Source organism: Fistularia commersonii, chromosome 34 (assembly GCF_037954325.1).
Source record: "Fistularia commersonii isolate RoL2024-O1a breed Wild chromosome 34, RoL_Fcom_v1.0, whole genome shotgun sequence".
NCBI classification, from domain to species: domain Eukaryota; kingdom Metazoa; phylum Chordata; class Actinopteri; order Syngnathiformes; family Fistulariidae; genus Fistularia; species Fistularia commersonii.
In genome coordinates this window covers 6373422-6388351 of record NC_141317.1, presented here as the reverse complement: position 1 = coordinate 6388351, position 14930 = coordinate 6373422, and the positions used below count along the sequence as shown (strand labels likewise).

Genomic DNA, 14930 nt, shown 5'->3' with positions numbered 1-14930 from the left:
TTTTAATGTGATGTGTAATGAGCATAGGCATTTAGAAGCAGCAGAGTGCTATGCCAGGTGGTTCCCTCTTGACAGGAGCAAAGTGCTTTTAACAATGTAAATATATGTCCAATATATATTTTTCAGATTTCTCATATTGCAAGAGACATAAATTGAGTGAACTTTCAACCTTGTGAAAGTGTTTCAATCAACTGAGGATAAGCTGAATTTTTGATAACACTTTTTAATTCATTATAGAATTAATCATGTAAATACAGATTTATAAATTCTGAATAAATGTTTGCAAATGCAGTGTTTACTTGTGTGATTTGTGCTGCACGTGTGACTAACTTGACATTAACTGTAGTCAATACACAAAGGTAGATCTCAGTGAAAAGTGGAAACAAATCGCTGTCAGGGAGTAAAACTTTTTCTGTTGCAACTTGTCACCCCACTCTACTCAGAAGGTAACTGGTGTGGATACCATGTGGCACTAGAAGTGCTCATGCTGCACTGAGGGGTAACCTTACCCTGACTACTCACAGAGCCTGAGCGGCATCACCGGCATAACTGTCCCCTGCAACCAAATATCCAGCTGTCTATACAGCTCAAATGCAGAAATATGAAACTTTGACGTGAGTCTCTGTGCTAAACCTGGATACCTTCTCAATTGCAAGCAAAGCTAAAATATAGTCCTCCGACGTGGCAATATACAGAAATTCAATGGCAAATGCTTTTCTTTTTGCACTTAAGAGACTCAAATAAAATGGCTGCATGGGTCATTTTCCCAATGGGTGTGAATGTATTTGAGATTAATCAAATAGCAATTGGACCCAAGCATTAAATTATATATAACACACACACACACACACACACACACACACACACATATATAAAATTGAAGGTAGGGGTCCGATTACAATTTTGATCTCAAAGACATTATACATACATACACACGCATGCACGCTCGCACGCACACAGACACACACACTACCCACACACATGCTATATGTAGACAGTGCAGAATTTGTCATAGGTCAAATTACATTTGCAAGTGTTATTTGCAGTCCTTATGTCCTCTATTGTAAGTCGCTTTGGATAAAAGCGTCTGCCAAATGTAATGTAATGTTATGTAATGTAATGTAATGGTTTAAACCTATGAGCAAAAACAACAAACGGGACACAAAGCAAAACTATAAAGGATTTATTTAAACTTTAAACAGCTACTGTATCTTCCTGAGAAGCGTGGAATGGTATTAAAATAAATTAAAACACAATCAGCTATGAAAGGCTCAACAATGTACACAGTGTTTTTAGAACGGCACAAAACATCTCATCAAATAACTGTGGGACAGCTTCGCTGACTGAGTAGCGGTGGACACAACGTTCATCCTATTCCAGCTGCCGGAGCCTTTTAAGTGACAATCTAGTTACTCGGTTGTTGAGTAAACACTATCGGTGTCAAAACACCCTGAAGTGGTAAGTAAGCCCTTGTTGTAACAAATGACACTGCAATGTAAAAAAAAAAAAAATGGTCGAACAATATTGACCAGTACTTCTGCTCCCTATTGGTTTACCATTTGGATTTAGTCAGTAATCATGAAATTCCTTTGGGGTTTGTTGAGGAAGTATTTGCGTTTACCAATCAAACTCTCGGTCGTGGAATCACAGTTCAACGAGTTACGTCAAATACACACAGGAATATGGTAGGTAGACTAAACCATGTGTGGTACTAATCAAATGCGTGCGTGGTATCGTCAATTTGCAGTCCAACTCGAAACATATGTACAATTTGCTACTTTCTTCTGCTATGTCCAGACAGCCTGTACTTAAAAATAGCTTGTGATCAAAGAAAGGCACATTGAGAAGCTTTTTTTTTTTTTTTTGGCTGTGGATTGACTTCAACTAACATAGACATGACTATAACACTGTACAGCTACTACATCTTCTATCTACATAGCTTGTTAAATAATGATGATGAAATCAACCAAGAATAATGTACAACCACAAAACCACACGTATTTACACACTGGAGTGTTTAAAAGTAAGAATAGACCCGAAAATAATCAACTTTGTATTGTTTCAAAGTTTAGCCAGGCTGTCTCGGCTTCTTCCGCTGAGGGTGACAATTAGAATATGAGGTTACAGGCCTTTTTTTGTGGGCAATGTTGTTTTAGGGCAGAATGGTAGAGAAAAATACAAGAAGACATCATAGGCCAGACAGCTATTATAGTTATTTTTCATTTAACAAGCTAGAATATGTTTAGTCTGCAAACATGTCCACATGTTTTGGTTCCTGACAGGCAGTCAACAGACACTCGGTAATCCTGTCTTACATAAGAGAACACCCATACAAAGGAAAATGTGGATGTCACCGGGGCACAAGCAAACAGCTTTCAAAGAAAGAATTAGGTCTGAGGTTCAGTGTGCGTCTGTTTCAAAAACAATTCTTATTCAGTTTGAGCATTTCAAAATGCTGAAAATCCAGGCACTTTTTTAGTCCAATATACATGTATCGTATAAAAATGTCATCAGCTGTGATCCTGTTGAAGTGTTTCTCACTCCAGTAAAAGTTTGTAAAAAAAAAAAAAATGTTAAAAATGACAAAGGAATATGCTCTGCGACTTAAACAGTAGCATAGATGCCGTTCTCACGCCAGTACAAAACACAGGAAACTACAGATCGTTTTTCTTGGTCCATGTCAATCAGAATGGCATAAACAACAGAAATAGTAGGGAATAATGTGAACCTGTCAAAAGCTGCTTAAAAACCCAAATCATAGATTTTGTTTGAAGAAATTTACCAAAACCGAGCCTCCTGTTTCTCAGAGCACTATTTGTTTACTGGGGATTTCACAGAACATGAGTTTTAACCATCTAAGTAGCGTCAGGGCGCATTCATAAGCCGTTCTCCCTGCTGACACCAACACTGATACACAACAGGATGCCAGATTATCTGCGTGAGACTGTGAACTGCCATACCAAAACATTCCTGTGCTCAGCTATAAGCACAGAAACTTAGCTGATTTCACAACAGACCAAGCTTTCCCACAGCCGTGGGGGTCACTGTCAAGGCAGTGCGAAAAAAAAAAACTGACACAACTTTGAAGGTATGTGTGTTAAACATCCTAATACGTAGCAAATGGCCGTGATAGGGGGGGGGACACTGTTCCCTCTGGAGATGTGACTCTAGTGTTCTTATAACTGGACAATAAATAACATGAAAACAGAGAAAGAGATGAGGACAGAAGGGTACATTTCTTTAAACATGATCTACTTCCTGGGTCTCTTGGCAGATGACGGGCATTCGTTGAAATCTGGTCCGAGTGTTGCATCATCTTTCTGGCTTGAGGCAGAGCACAGGAGGGGTGAAGGGCACCTTAGATGACTTCTCTGCTGTTTCGTATGGCACAGCAGAGCACCATACTGAAAATCATACCAATGATCTGGCGGGAGAAAAGACGACTTTTAACAAAAACGTTCCCGCCTCAGTCAGCGATCGCTTTTAAATCGTCCCTCATTTTGACTTACCATGACTCCTGCAATACCGATGCCAACGTACCCGATGATGTAGAGTTTACTGTTAAAGAAATCCTTAATGCCTGTCTCGCAGTCCTGCAGGGGAACGAGGAGAGCAAATGAACAAGTGAACCGGGTCAGGATGAGAAGCGCAAAAATGAATTTCTGTCTCACCTTGCTACCTGGTTCGGGGTCAGGACAAGGGCTCGCTAGAGTCCCACAACAGTTGAGCTGCAAGAATAAGAGAAAATGTTTTGTAACTGAAGTGCCGATGCAAGCTTTCTTAGGATATTTCAAGTGAAGGAGGACAAAAAGAATTGTTTTTGTTATTATGTTTGACTCACTATTTTCTGGTATGAGGTGATCAATGTGTTGTTGTTATTTTCATTGTAGGTCGTCGCATAGAAGTTCTGAACATCCTCGATTATCTTCATGAGAGAGGAAATGTGAGAGGGCATGTATCACACGGCGCATGAAAAACAAAAATAAATCATTGAATTATAACTCCAGCGGCAAAATGCTAAATGTACCTTGTCTTTATTTAAGAATCCAAAGACCCCCGCTGCCACCTCTGCTCCGAAGATTATCAACAGACAAGCAAAGAACTGAAAAAAAAAAAAAAAAAAAAAAAATCAGAGATGACAATAAATAGCCATTTGTGTGAGGAGGATATAAGTGGAATAAAGTACTTGAGTAGATTTCTACTTACTGAACCCAGCAGGCACTGAGATTCTCGAACAGCCCCACAGCATCCGAAGAAACCGACCAACATCACCAGACTCCCGGCCCCTATGAGGATGTACACCCCTGGAAGAACAGGTTACAGCAATATTTATCGCTTCACTGCAGAGGCGCAAAAGCTTGAACCCAAAGTATGAGACATTTCGTTCATGAAACTACATCAGCGACTGGCCCAGACGTATCCTCAGCCCCTCTCCTGAGAAGCTTATCTGCCCATTTTCATTCAGTAGGGCACCAGTGGGAGGCAGCGTGGAGCTAAAAATGTGCAACTGAAACATACACGGTCTTGACAGACAGCTGCAGCTCAGACTAATGTCTAGAATTCAAGATTTCTGAGAAAGCCAAATAAATGGCATCACAACAATATGCGGGGACTTGTTTTTCAATAGTCTTCAAAGATACACGCTCTCGAGAAAGAGCCTGATTTTGGAGAGGATTACTTAGGGAATTTATGCCCCCGCGATGCCCAGATCCTCCCTTAACCACTCTCATTAGGAAAAGTACATTATGGTTCTTTAGGGAGGAACTTAACACCAGATTGGCTCTGCCATTCTCCTCTTGTAGAGATGGGCTACGTTGCTAAGTGACATCTCTGCAGAGAATGCTTGAAAGTACATGCTCCAGCCCCTGGGTAACGTGGGCTCAGGTCGGAAAAAGAGATGATATACATTAATATAATAATTGTGATACGTACATTGCTCATTGTGCTGATCAGAAAGTGTTTGGTCTCCTGCTTGATTTACCGAGTAAGATGAATAGCTATATTCACAAACAGAGAGATGCTCTCTCTCCCCTTGATTACGGCTGAATCGAGCACTGATTTTCCCTTACTCTTATTCTGAGGTCATCATCATTTTAGTTCGTACTCAACGCAGAGTTCATTGAAAATAAATGTTCTGTGTGGACTTGATGCCATGGGAACACAGCACAACAACTGCTGAGTGCTCTCAGCTCTGCCTGCAGGGATAGCACCCTCACTGTCAGAGCCATGTGTAGCACCGAGCACTCGGGGGACGTAACGCGGGCAAACATCCCCAATCATGCAACAACTCCGATCTGCCGATACACAAAACCATCTGCAGGAAACAGACTGTTTAAAATATATATTTTTGAAAAAAAATTGCATTGCATTCAAGATTCATTGTTGTAAATATACTGTCTACACAGTACATATATTATTTATGGCGTGTCAATCACAAGTTAACCTTAACTGCTTTTATGGCGTTTACAATTTGAGCCGGTTTTATATTATGACAAGAAATGACATCAACATTACTATCAATTACTTCATCTCCGGTTTGACAATCAGGAAATTTACCAAATAGAGAAACTGCTGCAATGGCTGCTTAGGTAGTTTGGGCAACACCAACCCCCATTGCCTCGCTTACTGGCAGTCTTCATCATAAATTATGACCGGGACTGGCTGTTTCTATCCACTGACCATTGGTGAAAATTGACTTCCACATCCAAGACGCCTCTTCTTCAATTCTTAGTCAGCCCAAAGAAATGGATGGAATGCACAAATATCAGTGACAATTCAATTCCTCGCTTCAGCTGTTTGTCTTATTCTCTTCTGTTTACACATATACCAGGGAAGAGCCTCAGAACAGGCACTGAACCAGAAGCGCTATCAGTCTTTCTGCAGCATTCTGCTTGGTACAAGACCCTCTTTCTTGTCCTTCTTCTGGACGCCTTAACTCCAGAAAAACAAAGAATATTCAACAGTCCACGCTCGCTCCTACACAAGTAATTTGGCATATAGACACAGACTTGGATTAAAAGTCAATTCTGTTCCATTCTCTTCAACAGTAGAAAAAGGATAATAAAATAGCAGTATGTACTATCATTTTATTGATCAGACAGCAGAAATAATATTCTTTTTCATCTTTCTTTGATTCACAGTTGTCTGGCTTTCAGTGATTCTTTTAATATTCATTTTGTTCTCGGTTTTCGGGAATAATTTATGAAACAAAGCAGAATTTGAGAAGCAAGAATAAAGTCAGTTACAACAGAGAATAAACTCATATAAGTACGTTTACATCATTTAGCAAGACAAACTTGTTTTAAAAGATATCAACTGCTAAAACTTGATTGTTCTTAAATTCTTAATTGTTTAACTGAAGCTACGTAAAAGCTGCCTTTAAGATGACCACTTCATAAGTTCCAATGAAGAAATAACATTCATGTCGAACATGTCCTGATTCACATTTTACACTCACATTTACTCACTATAAAATATTAACAGAAATTATGTAGAATCTGCAGAGCGCCTAATTATTTTTATGAAATAAGTGCTGGTAGAGATGTCATATACTGTGTGTTGCTCCCACATTAATGTACCTGAAAGTAAATCAAGTGCCATCGCACAATCGTGGACACTATTTCTTCTTATAGTCCAAAGTCTTATAATATATGAGTGGGACTTTTAGTGCTGAAAGCGTGTATTTGTGTGTGTGTATGGATGCAAGCCTGTGGTAGGAATGTACCACCTGACGTAGACAGACGTCTATTCAGAGGCAAAGGGTGTTGCACTAAACCATGATAATCAAAACATTACAAGCCTTTCTCAGATTTTAAGAATAAACAAGGAACATGCGGTTTTGGTTTAAGCACTATGCCAGGAACACAGGGATTCAACGATACATTACTTCTCCACATGTTTTCATAGCTGAGCACGTCACTGTAGAATGATGCTCTTTCCCTGGCAGACATTGAAGACTGTGAGACCTTAACGGCTGTGCACTGAAGTGGCTGCGACATTAAATAAGTCCATAAGCGATCTCATAATTTACATTGGGTTTTCGAACTGAGGTTGCAATTACATCCCAATGTCCTACGATTTGACTGTCAAAAAATTGAGGATTTTTCTGAGGGTACAAATAAACAAGGCGCCCTGAGATTCTCACCGATGAAGAAGGTGTCCGGAGCTTTTTCACCGTTGAGCAGGGACACCGTTTCCGGGTCGAAGCGTAGCCACAGTCCCACTGCCAGAACAAAGGATCCCATCAGCTGCAGTGAAATAAAGAACATAAAGAAATTGAATACGATTCGGACATTTTTATCTTTGACAATATTTCGAGAAAGCATGTCGGCTTTAAAATTAATAAATACATAGAAACTATTTGAATCACTTCCTGCCTATATTTAACGGAGCATAGATGGTTTGGACATATACAGAGGAGGGATAGTGAAGATCTGGGTAGAAAGATGCTGAGGCTGGAACTGCCAGCGGAAGACTAGAGAGGAGACTTATGGATGGAGTGAAAGAGGACATGAAGTTAGTTGGTGTGAGAGAAGAGGATACAGAGGAGAGGTTGAGATGGAGGCAGATGACTGTCTGTGGAAACCCCTGAAAGGAAGAGGAGAAAGGAAAAAGAAGACTAAAAAAATGGAGCGTGTGTGTGCATCACACAGCATTGGGTTTAAAGTTGATCAAACAATGTACATTTCATAGAGGTATTTTTTCTACCTTTATGGTATTCTATATCCTTAGCAAATCTTATAGAATTTCTAAAATGCGTATAAATAAATGAATTAAAATATGTACATTTATTAACTAATAAACAGGTTAATGTTTACGGCCTTCTGAGGTTTTTTCTTCTTCTTTCCCTTGGTCTAATTAGGATTTTCCAACAAAACAAAACGAACGGTGACATGGAGTTTCCAATCCGCCCTCCACCCTCGACACTATGGCAACTGAAGTGTAATTCACTAATGGCTGGTTTTGAAAAATTGAATATTTTTTGTCACAACAATTGGTCTGGATATCTGTCTGCATTAGGAGTGAATCAGCGCGCTCAGTGTCAAAGACAAATATATTCCAGTCGAAGTTATATAAAACACCTCTTAGCAAGCTCTGGCTTCCCGGTGGGGAGAAAATGACCCGCTTGGCTGTGGGCAGCAGTATGGCACCTTGAGCTTGAACAGGCCGTCCAGTTTGTTTGGAAATGTGGTTACATGCTGCTCATACTTTCCCTCATCTAAACCACCACCAGTATACATTGAACAAAATCGTGATCCCTGCAATGATCTTGCTTCAAACCCTCAATACAGCAAGAAACTATTCTTTAAGTGGTCGAGAGACCTTGAAATATAATCTTTTTTTTTCTAGAATGCCCTCAAGGACAGAGAGAGTGGGTGATGTACTGGCGGATCAATACTGAGAGGTTTCAGGCATCACTGAGTCCGCGCCCCCCGCTGAGAATCATCCGTACCCTCTGCCATCGGGTTAAAAACAGTGTTTACGTGCAGGTTTAGAGCGCTGACACATACTATTATTTGTCGAAAGGGTACTTAGCGGTGCTTGTCACATGGTCTCTCTGTGGCCTAGATCCTTGAATTTCAGCACACTGCTATTTGTGTGAGCCTGATAATACGTCGTCAAGCTTTGTTGGGGTGTATTTATTTCGAGAAAACATGCACTGCTGCCAGAGGAAGCAGTACAGTCCATCTGTAACTTGGCAACCTCCTCTTTAGAATGGTTTCCACCTCTGCAGCTCCCATTATTTCACCTTTTAAAACTTTATCTCCTGTATCTGTCTTCCGTTATGTCTCTTACATTCTACTCTATGGTTTATATTGTATGGAGACGATCACGTAAGAGCTATTTACTCGGTCATTAAGCGTTTGGTGAAAAATCGGCTTCTTCCCCAAATTGTATGGGGAACCTGTGCTCTCGACGTTTCGGGATTATGTCCACAGTGATGAAGCTGAGTGAAAATAAAGGCTGTCGATCAACTAAATGACTACACCTTGCTGGATTTGTCCAAAAAAGGAGCTTTAGGTGTATTTAACGGTGTAAAGTGATGCTGGCCTGATTGTGTTCTGCATCACATGGAAGATGTTGCACAGATGGCTGCACGCTAGAAGAGTTCTATCCAGCCTCGTTGCTATTATGGATCCATTAAAAAAAACCTATCTGAAAGTGGGTCAATAAATGGATATGGACGGTCTCATTCGAGAATTGGAAGACTACACCCAACCCCTGAACTCTGCACGCACACATGCTAAGCACATCCTCAGCTACCAGGGCCAACAGTCTCAAAGGTACCATCAACCCATTTACCCTCTTAAACCCCCCCTTCTTTAATCCTCAATGCTGCCTTCATCACCCCTTGTTGACAATAGACACACCCCACCCTCCTCCCTGTCTTCCTTTCTAAATCTATCCACCCCGCCCCCTGACTTATCTCCGTGTATCCCCTTGCTTTACCCCAACCTCATCTCACGCCTTCCCTTCAAACCTTACCCGAAGGACAAAGACCCTCTGTGTCTATGTGACTATGCACTTGGGCACACAATGGGAGGGAAACTTACAAACACAATAAAAAGGGGATCAAAACAGAAAAAAAAATATCCGAGCCGTGGAAAATTGTATTTTAAAAAGGAGCTCCGCCTCCCATTTTTTTTTTCCCTTCGCCAGAAGCCACAGAATACTAAAAAAGTTTAACTTTAGCTTACATGTCACTGAGACACAGATGGATGTGGGGATGTGAGGGTTTATCTGTGTCCTATTTCTGCCCGACATCTCTGGGGGTGGTTTGTATCTCGGGTTATTTCTAGGAGCCGATGGAAATGTCTGTGTCAAATCTTTTATAGCGTAAAGCCAACCTTTTAACAGTACAGTTAAATGGTGTTTTCTTGTGAGGGGGAATTTCCATGAGAGCACTGGCTAAAGTGACACAGCGTTGTGGTCATGGGCATTAGCCACTTTTTTTGCTCATATGCTATTTTTGTAAAGATGGGATTCCTCTGTGAGTTAAAAACAAAAATGGGTAAGTGAGAACAAACCAACTATAAACACCTTCCTCTAAAACAAGTGGCAACAACTGATGAAGCTGAGTCTAACCAGTTGGTGTATTTTTCAAGAACAGATGAAGGTGCACATTAAAACCGATGGGCAGGGGTAAAATGTAAATAGGAGGGGGATAATTATGGGCGGTGGAATCCCATTGTAGAGTGTGGGACGACAGACATCAACATCCGTCGCGCAACGGTATATGACTGAATATTTGAATTGGAAAGAGAAGACATCTGTGCAGTTAAAAATATTTCTGGTTTGAATCACATCTGGTGTGAAGCTTGAGATAGTTTTAATTCAAACTCTTAATTTGCTCTGATTTTTATTTCTTTAAATTGACATTGAGAATCTTTCCTATAAAATATTGTTGTTCGCCTCATCATTTGGTCTTATACTTCATGGACCTAGTGTGTATAGGATAAGGAAAAAGAAACATCTCCATTGTTTCCGAACAGATTTGCAAATAAACATTACACTTTAACGCAGGGTAAATCTTTGAATTTGGACATTGAAGAACATTTTCATGAAAATACTGACACATGTACACATTCCCACTTGCCACTTATTTTTGTGCCTGAATAAGGGCAGTCACTGCGCCGCAGTTCTACCAACAAAACCCAGACATCCCAGCAAAGTATTGATGGTCTGCTGGAGGCTCTTTCACTGTATACAAGAGGCGAGGCCTGCATTGTGTTCACCGGAGCTGTGCTGTGACACAAAGTTGAACACATTCACTGAACACGGAGCCGCACTTTGATCGAATATGTGTGTAGCGAGACTGAAAAACAAAATTTCCATCCATCTGTTTGGTGTCACTGTGTGCCCTACGTTTCCGCTATTTACTGTCCAAAGAGCTCATGAGGGGATTTGAAGGGAATCTAATCCACCCCTCCTTTGACCTCTTTCATCCCAAACACCCTCAGCATCATGTCTCACTCCAACAGCAACAGAGATGGGGTTGGAGGGAATCAGTTTACGGGGATCACGAGTGGACGGGCGTCGCAGCTCATTCGACAAATGGACCTGCTTAAATAGGTGTCCCTCTGCTGTTATGACGTGTCACACACACTGAAAGCACACACCCACACACACACACAAAATCCCGTCATCCTCACACTGATCTCTTTTCTATCTCTATCTGGGTCAAGTTCACAGCAGCTGACCCTCTTTTGCCATGTGAACAAGTACATGAATATCCCTTACAATCTCCCATTGACCCCCCCTCCCCACTCCTATCACAGTGAGAGACTCGGCTCTCCTCTCAATGGACCTTCTCCCTTGTTTACCGAGCAGCGATCTGTCCCCTGTCTCTATCTCTGCATCGGCTTCACCTCCGTCTCTTGAATCCAGTCTCGGACGTGTCAACTGGGTTTGCAGCGGCCGCCACACCCACCCAGGATGTGGGATTAAGTTCTATGGGGAGATAGAACAACTCAGTGGTGCCACTGCATTTCAGGCTCAAGCAGGCTCTGCCGCATATCCAGGCCGGAGCAGCAGACTGAAGTTATGCCATTGTCCCGCTGTCACAATGGATCCATTCACACTCCACTCAGTGGCTGATCCACTCCGCAGATGCTCGCTGGAAAATCTCTCCCTCTCTCTCACACACAAAGGAACTTCCCCTCTGAGGAGTGTGAACCGGTGGCGCATAAATAACATAAGCCCCTGCGTACACTCACACACATCCACCGGGAGGCCTGGTTGGTGTGATCTTGAAACTCAATGTATAAATGCTGAATGGACTTGAACAGGAGGGACTTGATGAGGAGCACACACACACCTTTCACGCACACCTGACAATAACTGGTTCTCCCTCCTTCTGGTGCTAAAAAAACAAGGCTGAGGGGGAAGGTGTGTGTGTGTGTGTGTGTGTGGGGGGGGATTAACTGTAGTTTATCAATCAGCCCTGAGCCGTTTCTCAATGAAGCAATGTGCGAGCCAGCGAGTGACTTTCCTTTCCATGCTGCTTTCAATGTCTCTCTGTCTTTTCATTCAGTCTTTCTCTCTCTCTCTCTCTTTCAAAAACACACATCACCGGGGGAAGGGGGGGTGGATTTTTTTCTTTTTTTTCCTTCTGTGGAAAATCTGATTTGAGCCCGGTGAACCAAAACCAGGATTCTCTGCTGGCTGTACCTTTTCTGTGCCACGCAGGGTAAAAAAATAAATAAATAAAAATGAAGAAAAAAAAAACAACAACTAAAAAAAGCACAAAATAAAGAGCGTGGAATATGTAAACAACACAACCGGTCCGGTTGCACGGGAAAAAAATACACGTGGGTACGAAAAGTGCTGCGCGTAAAGTGGGTTTAAAACCAGGCGCCGCTGCACTTGTTCAACTAACTTCCATCATCACCGTGTGTGTGCGTGCACTTACCCAGAATATGAAGTTGAACACAAACAAAAGATACTTCACACATTTCATTCCTCCTTCCACTTTTCCCATTTCGGCGGGATGGATCAGCGTATTTTTGTGTCTTTTGTCCCCCTGCAAATCGGCCTGGCGGCTGTGTGGGCTCCGCGCACTTTGACAATAACGGTCCACGCAGGACAAAAACACTTGTGCATCAAGAATCTCTCTCTCTCTCTCTCGCTCTCTCTCTCTCATATACACGCATATGCGCGTGAACACACACACACACAAACCACCGCAGGACCCGCTTAGACTCTTTCCAGACCGCCCATTTCAATAATGCAAAGGCGGGGCTGCAGGCAGGGGGTGCGGGGAAGGTGGGTGGGGGGCGAGACTACACTAGTGGGGGGAGTGGAAGGAACACACACGCACACACACACACACACACACAATGTCTGCTGCTTGTCCTTGACAGAGATGTCTAGTCGGACTGAAAACACTTGTGGCTGCTCAGTTCTAACTCAGGAATCTGAATGGTCGGCCCTCGGATGGTCAGTGGGAGCTGGTTTTAAATGAACCTTGATCAGTGAGCGAAATGTGCCTGGGGGGGAAACAGGATTCAAAAGAAAGCAACGTTGCAGTTTCTTTCAAAAGCGTTAGAGTGGGGGTTGCTGTGGAGGTGGTGCTGTCCCCACATGGAGTTTGCGCCTTGGCTGTTGTTTTAGAGATAATGCAACGTTATGTCATGACACCTGAAATAAGTTTTGGTTGTGCAGAGGATTATTACAGTTAAATTATTGCATGGATGAGAACTAAACAATGTTAGGATGAACTCTTGTTTGGATTTGTTTGTGTCATTGAAAATAAGTTCTCTAAAGGTGCATTGAAGGTTTTCTTTCAATTTAAGCGAGACAAACTAAAAACGATGGAAATTTTGTACAAAAGGCAACGTGGTGTTTGTGGTCCTTTTAACACTATTAGCCCTTTATAGGGTTCATTATCCAAAACACTGGCGATGAGCTGAACCAAGGTATTTACCTCCAGTTAATGAGTTCATCTCTGTGACATTAACCTGAGTAATGAAATAAGCTACTCTGTGTTTTCACCCTTCATTGCTTACGAATGGGGCAGGGAATTCATGGAAATGAGGCACAGGGACAGAATATGTCCTTGCAAAGGTCTGCCAAGCTGAACACAGAACTGAGGAGCACTTAGAGGGAAACAGGGAGGTCAGAATAGGGTGGTGGGTTTGTAAAAAAAGGCACGTAGATGATTTACATGTGAATGATAGTCACCCTCTAGCTATTTTCAGTCTTTTGCTGGTCCAAGGAAAAGTGGTAGAACAACACAGTTTGCCTTTTGAGAGTCGTTGGGAGAGAACAGGGAACACAGTTGTTTAGTTTGGACACCAGTGCCGAGCCAAAAAAGGAAAGACTGATAAGACTGGGGCAAGCATGTTGTTGGCTGTGGGTGGTTATGTGGCTGTGTGGTTCCAAGCATGTACTTAAAGACAAATCTGTACAATGGATGATAAATGGCTGACCGGATCATTTTACATGGCTTTCTGGTACTTGACTGACCAACATAAAAATTGTGTATAAAATCCATTGTTTTCATGTCTGCTTGGTTAAGTGGACTTTAAGATTCATGATGGATTGTCTATCGCAAAATATGTGCTAAAGACCAAGAATGAACCTGTTACCCTTGACTTTGCCACTCCAGCAATAGATAATTATGTGCAGACCTTTCTCCATTTCTTCCTTTGGATATTTCAAAGGAATATATCCCTCAGTGTTTTTACTGAGGGATCAGTAAAAACACTTGTTATTTGCTTGTCTGTTACACCCATGTTTGGGTCAGAGCCTGAACCTCTTCCTCTGCTCTGAGGTCATTCCTGATGAGAGACGTTGATTAAATGTGGGCAGTGCAGGTCAGCAGCTGAGTGCTGACTTGCAAACATCTCTGGAGTTTTTCACTTTGTTCCCATTTTTGTAGCAGTTTCCTGCATGATTGTTAATGATGTAGTCACAAAAATGATCTGTCAAGTATGTCATATTACTGGCTGGAAAGGAAAAGGTAAAAGGGTTCTTTCTATAGTAGAACAGCACCATCTGCTGGTCAAATAGACTTCTTACATTTTTAATTTCAATCCAATTGTTTGTATACTGTACATACGTGTGTTTATTATTTATCATTTGTAGAATTTACTTGGTTCGAGAACTTTATTATCCCACCGCCCCTTAAGAGGTGATAACGAATTAAGTAATAATTAAAAAAATAATGAACAAACTTAATTTGTGTCTTCAGAGTTCGATTTGTTTTGCGTAATGATCCAGAATCATTGCAGACGGATATGTAGATGATGGAGGTATTAGGTAATATATATTTGGGATCAGCATGTTTCGAAATAAATGTTGCTACATTCAAATGAAATAATTTCTAATTTTTTTTTATTGAAAAACAATCGACGAGAAATTTAAAAGAACAATCGTTCCTCAAAAGATTCGAAAGATTTAAGCATACGTCATGTGTTGCCATAGCG

At 41.6% G+C, this 14930-nt stretch overlaps 1 protein-coding gene across 1 annotated transcript; it reads right to left on the bottom strand.

The window, feature by feature from the left end:
• Nucleotides 1-1168: 1168 nt before the first annotated feature.
• On the bottom strand, nucleotides 1169-12679 carry LOC147214407 (tetraspanin-2-like). Its single transcript, XM_086141743.1, has 8 exons — nucleotides 12413-12679; nucleotides 7145-7247; nucleotides 4207-4304; nucleotides 4028-4102; nucleotides 3842-3925; nucleotides 3672-3728; nucleotides 3510-3593; nucleotides 1169-3424 (listed from the first exon to the last, which is right to left on the bottom strand). The coding sequence occupies exons 1-8, from the start codon at nucleotides 12641-12643 to the stop codon at nucleotides 3359-3361; spliced, it is 798 nt and encodes a 265-aa protein (XP_085997869.1). The 5' UTR covers nucleotides 12644-12679; the 3' UTR covers nucleotides 1169-3358.
• Between the last annotated feature and the right edge of the window lie 2251 nt (nucleotides 12680-14930).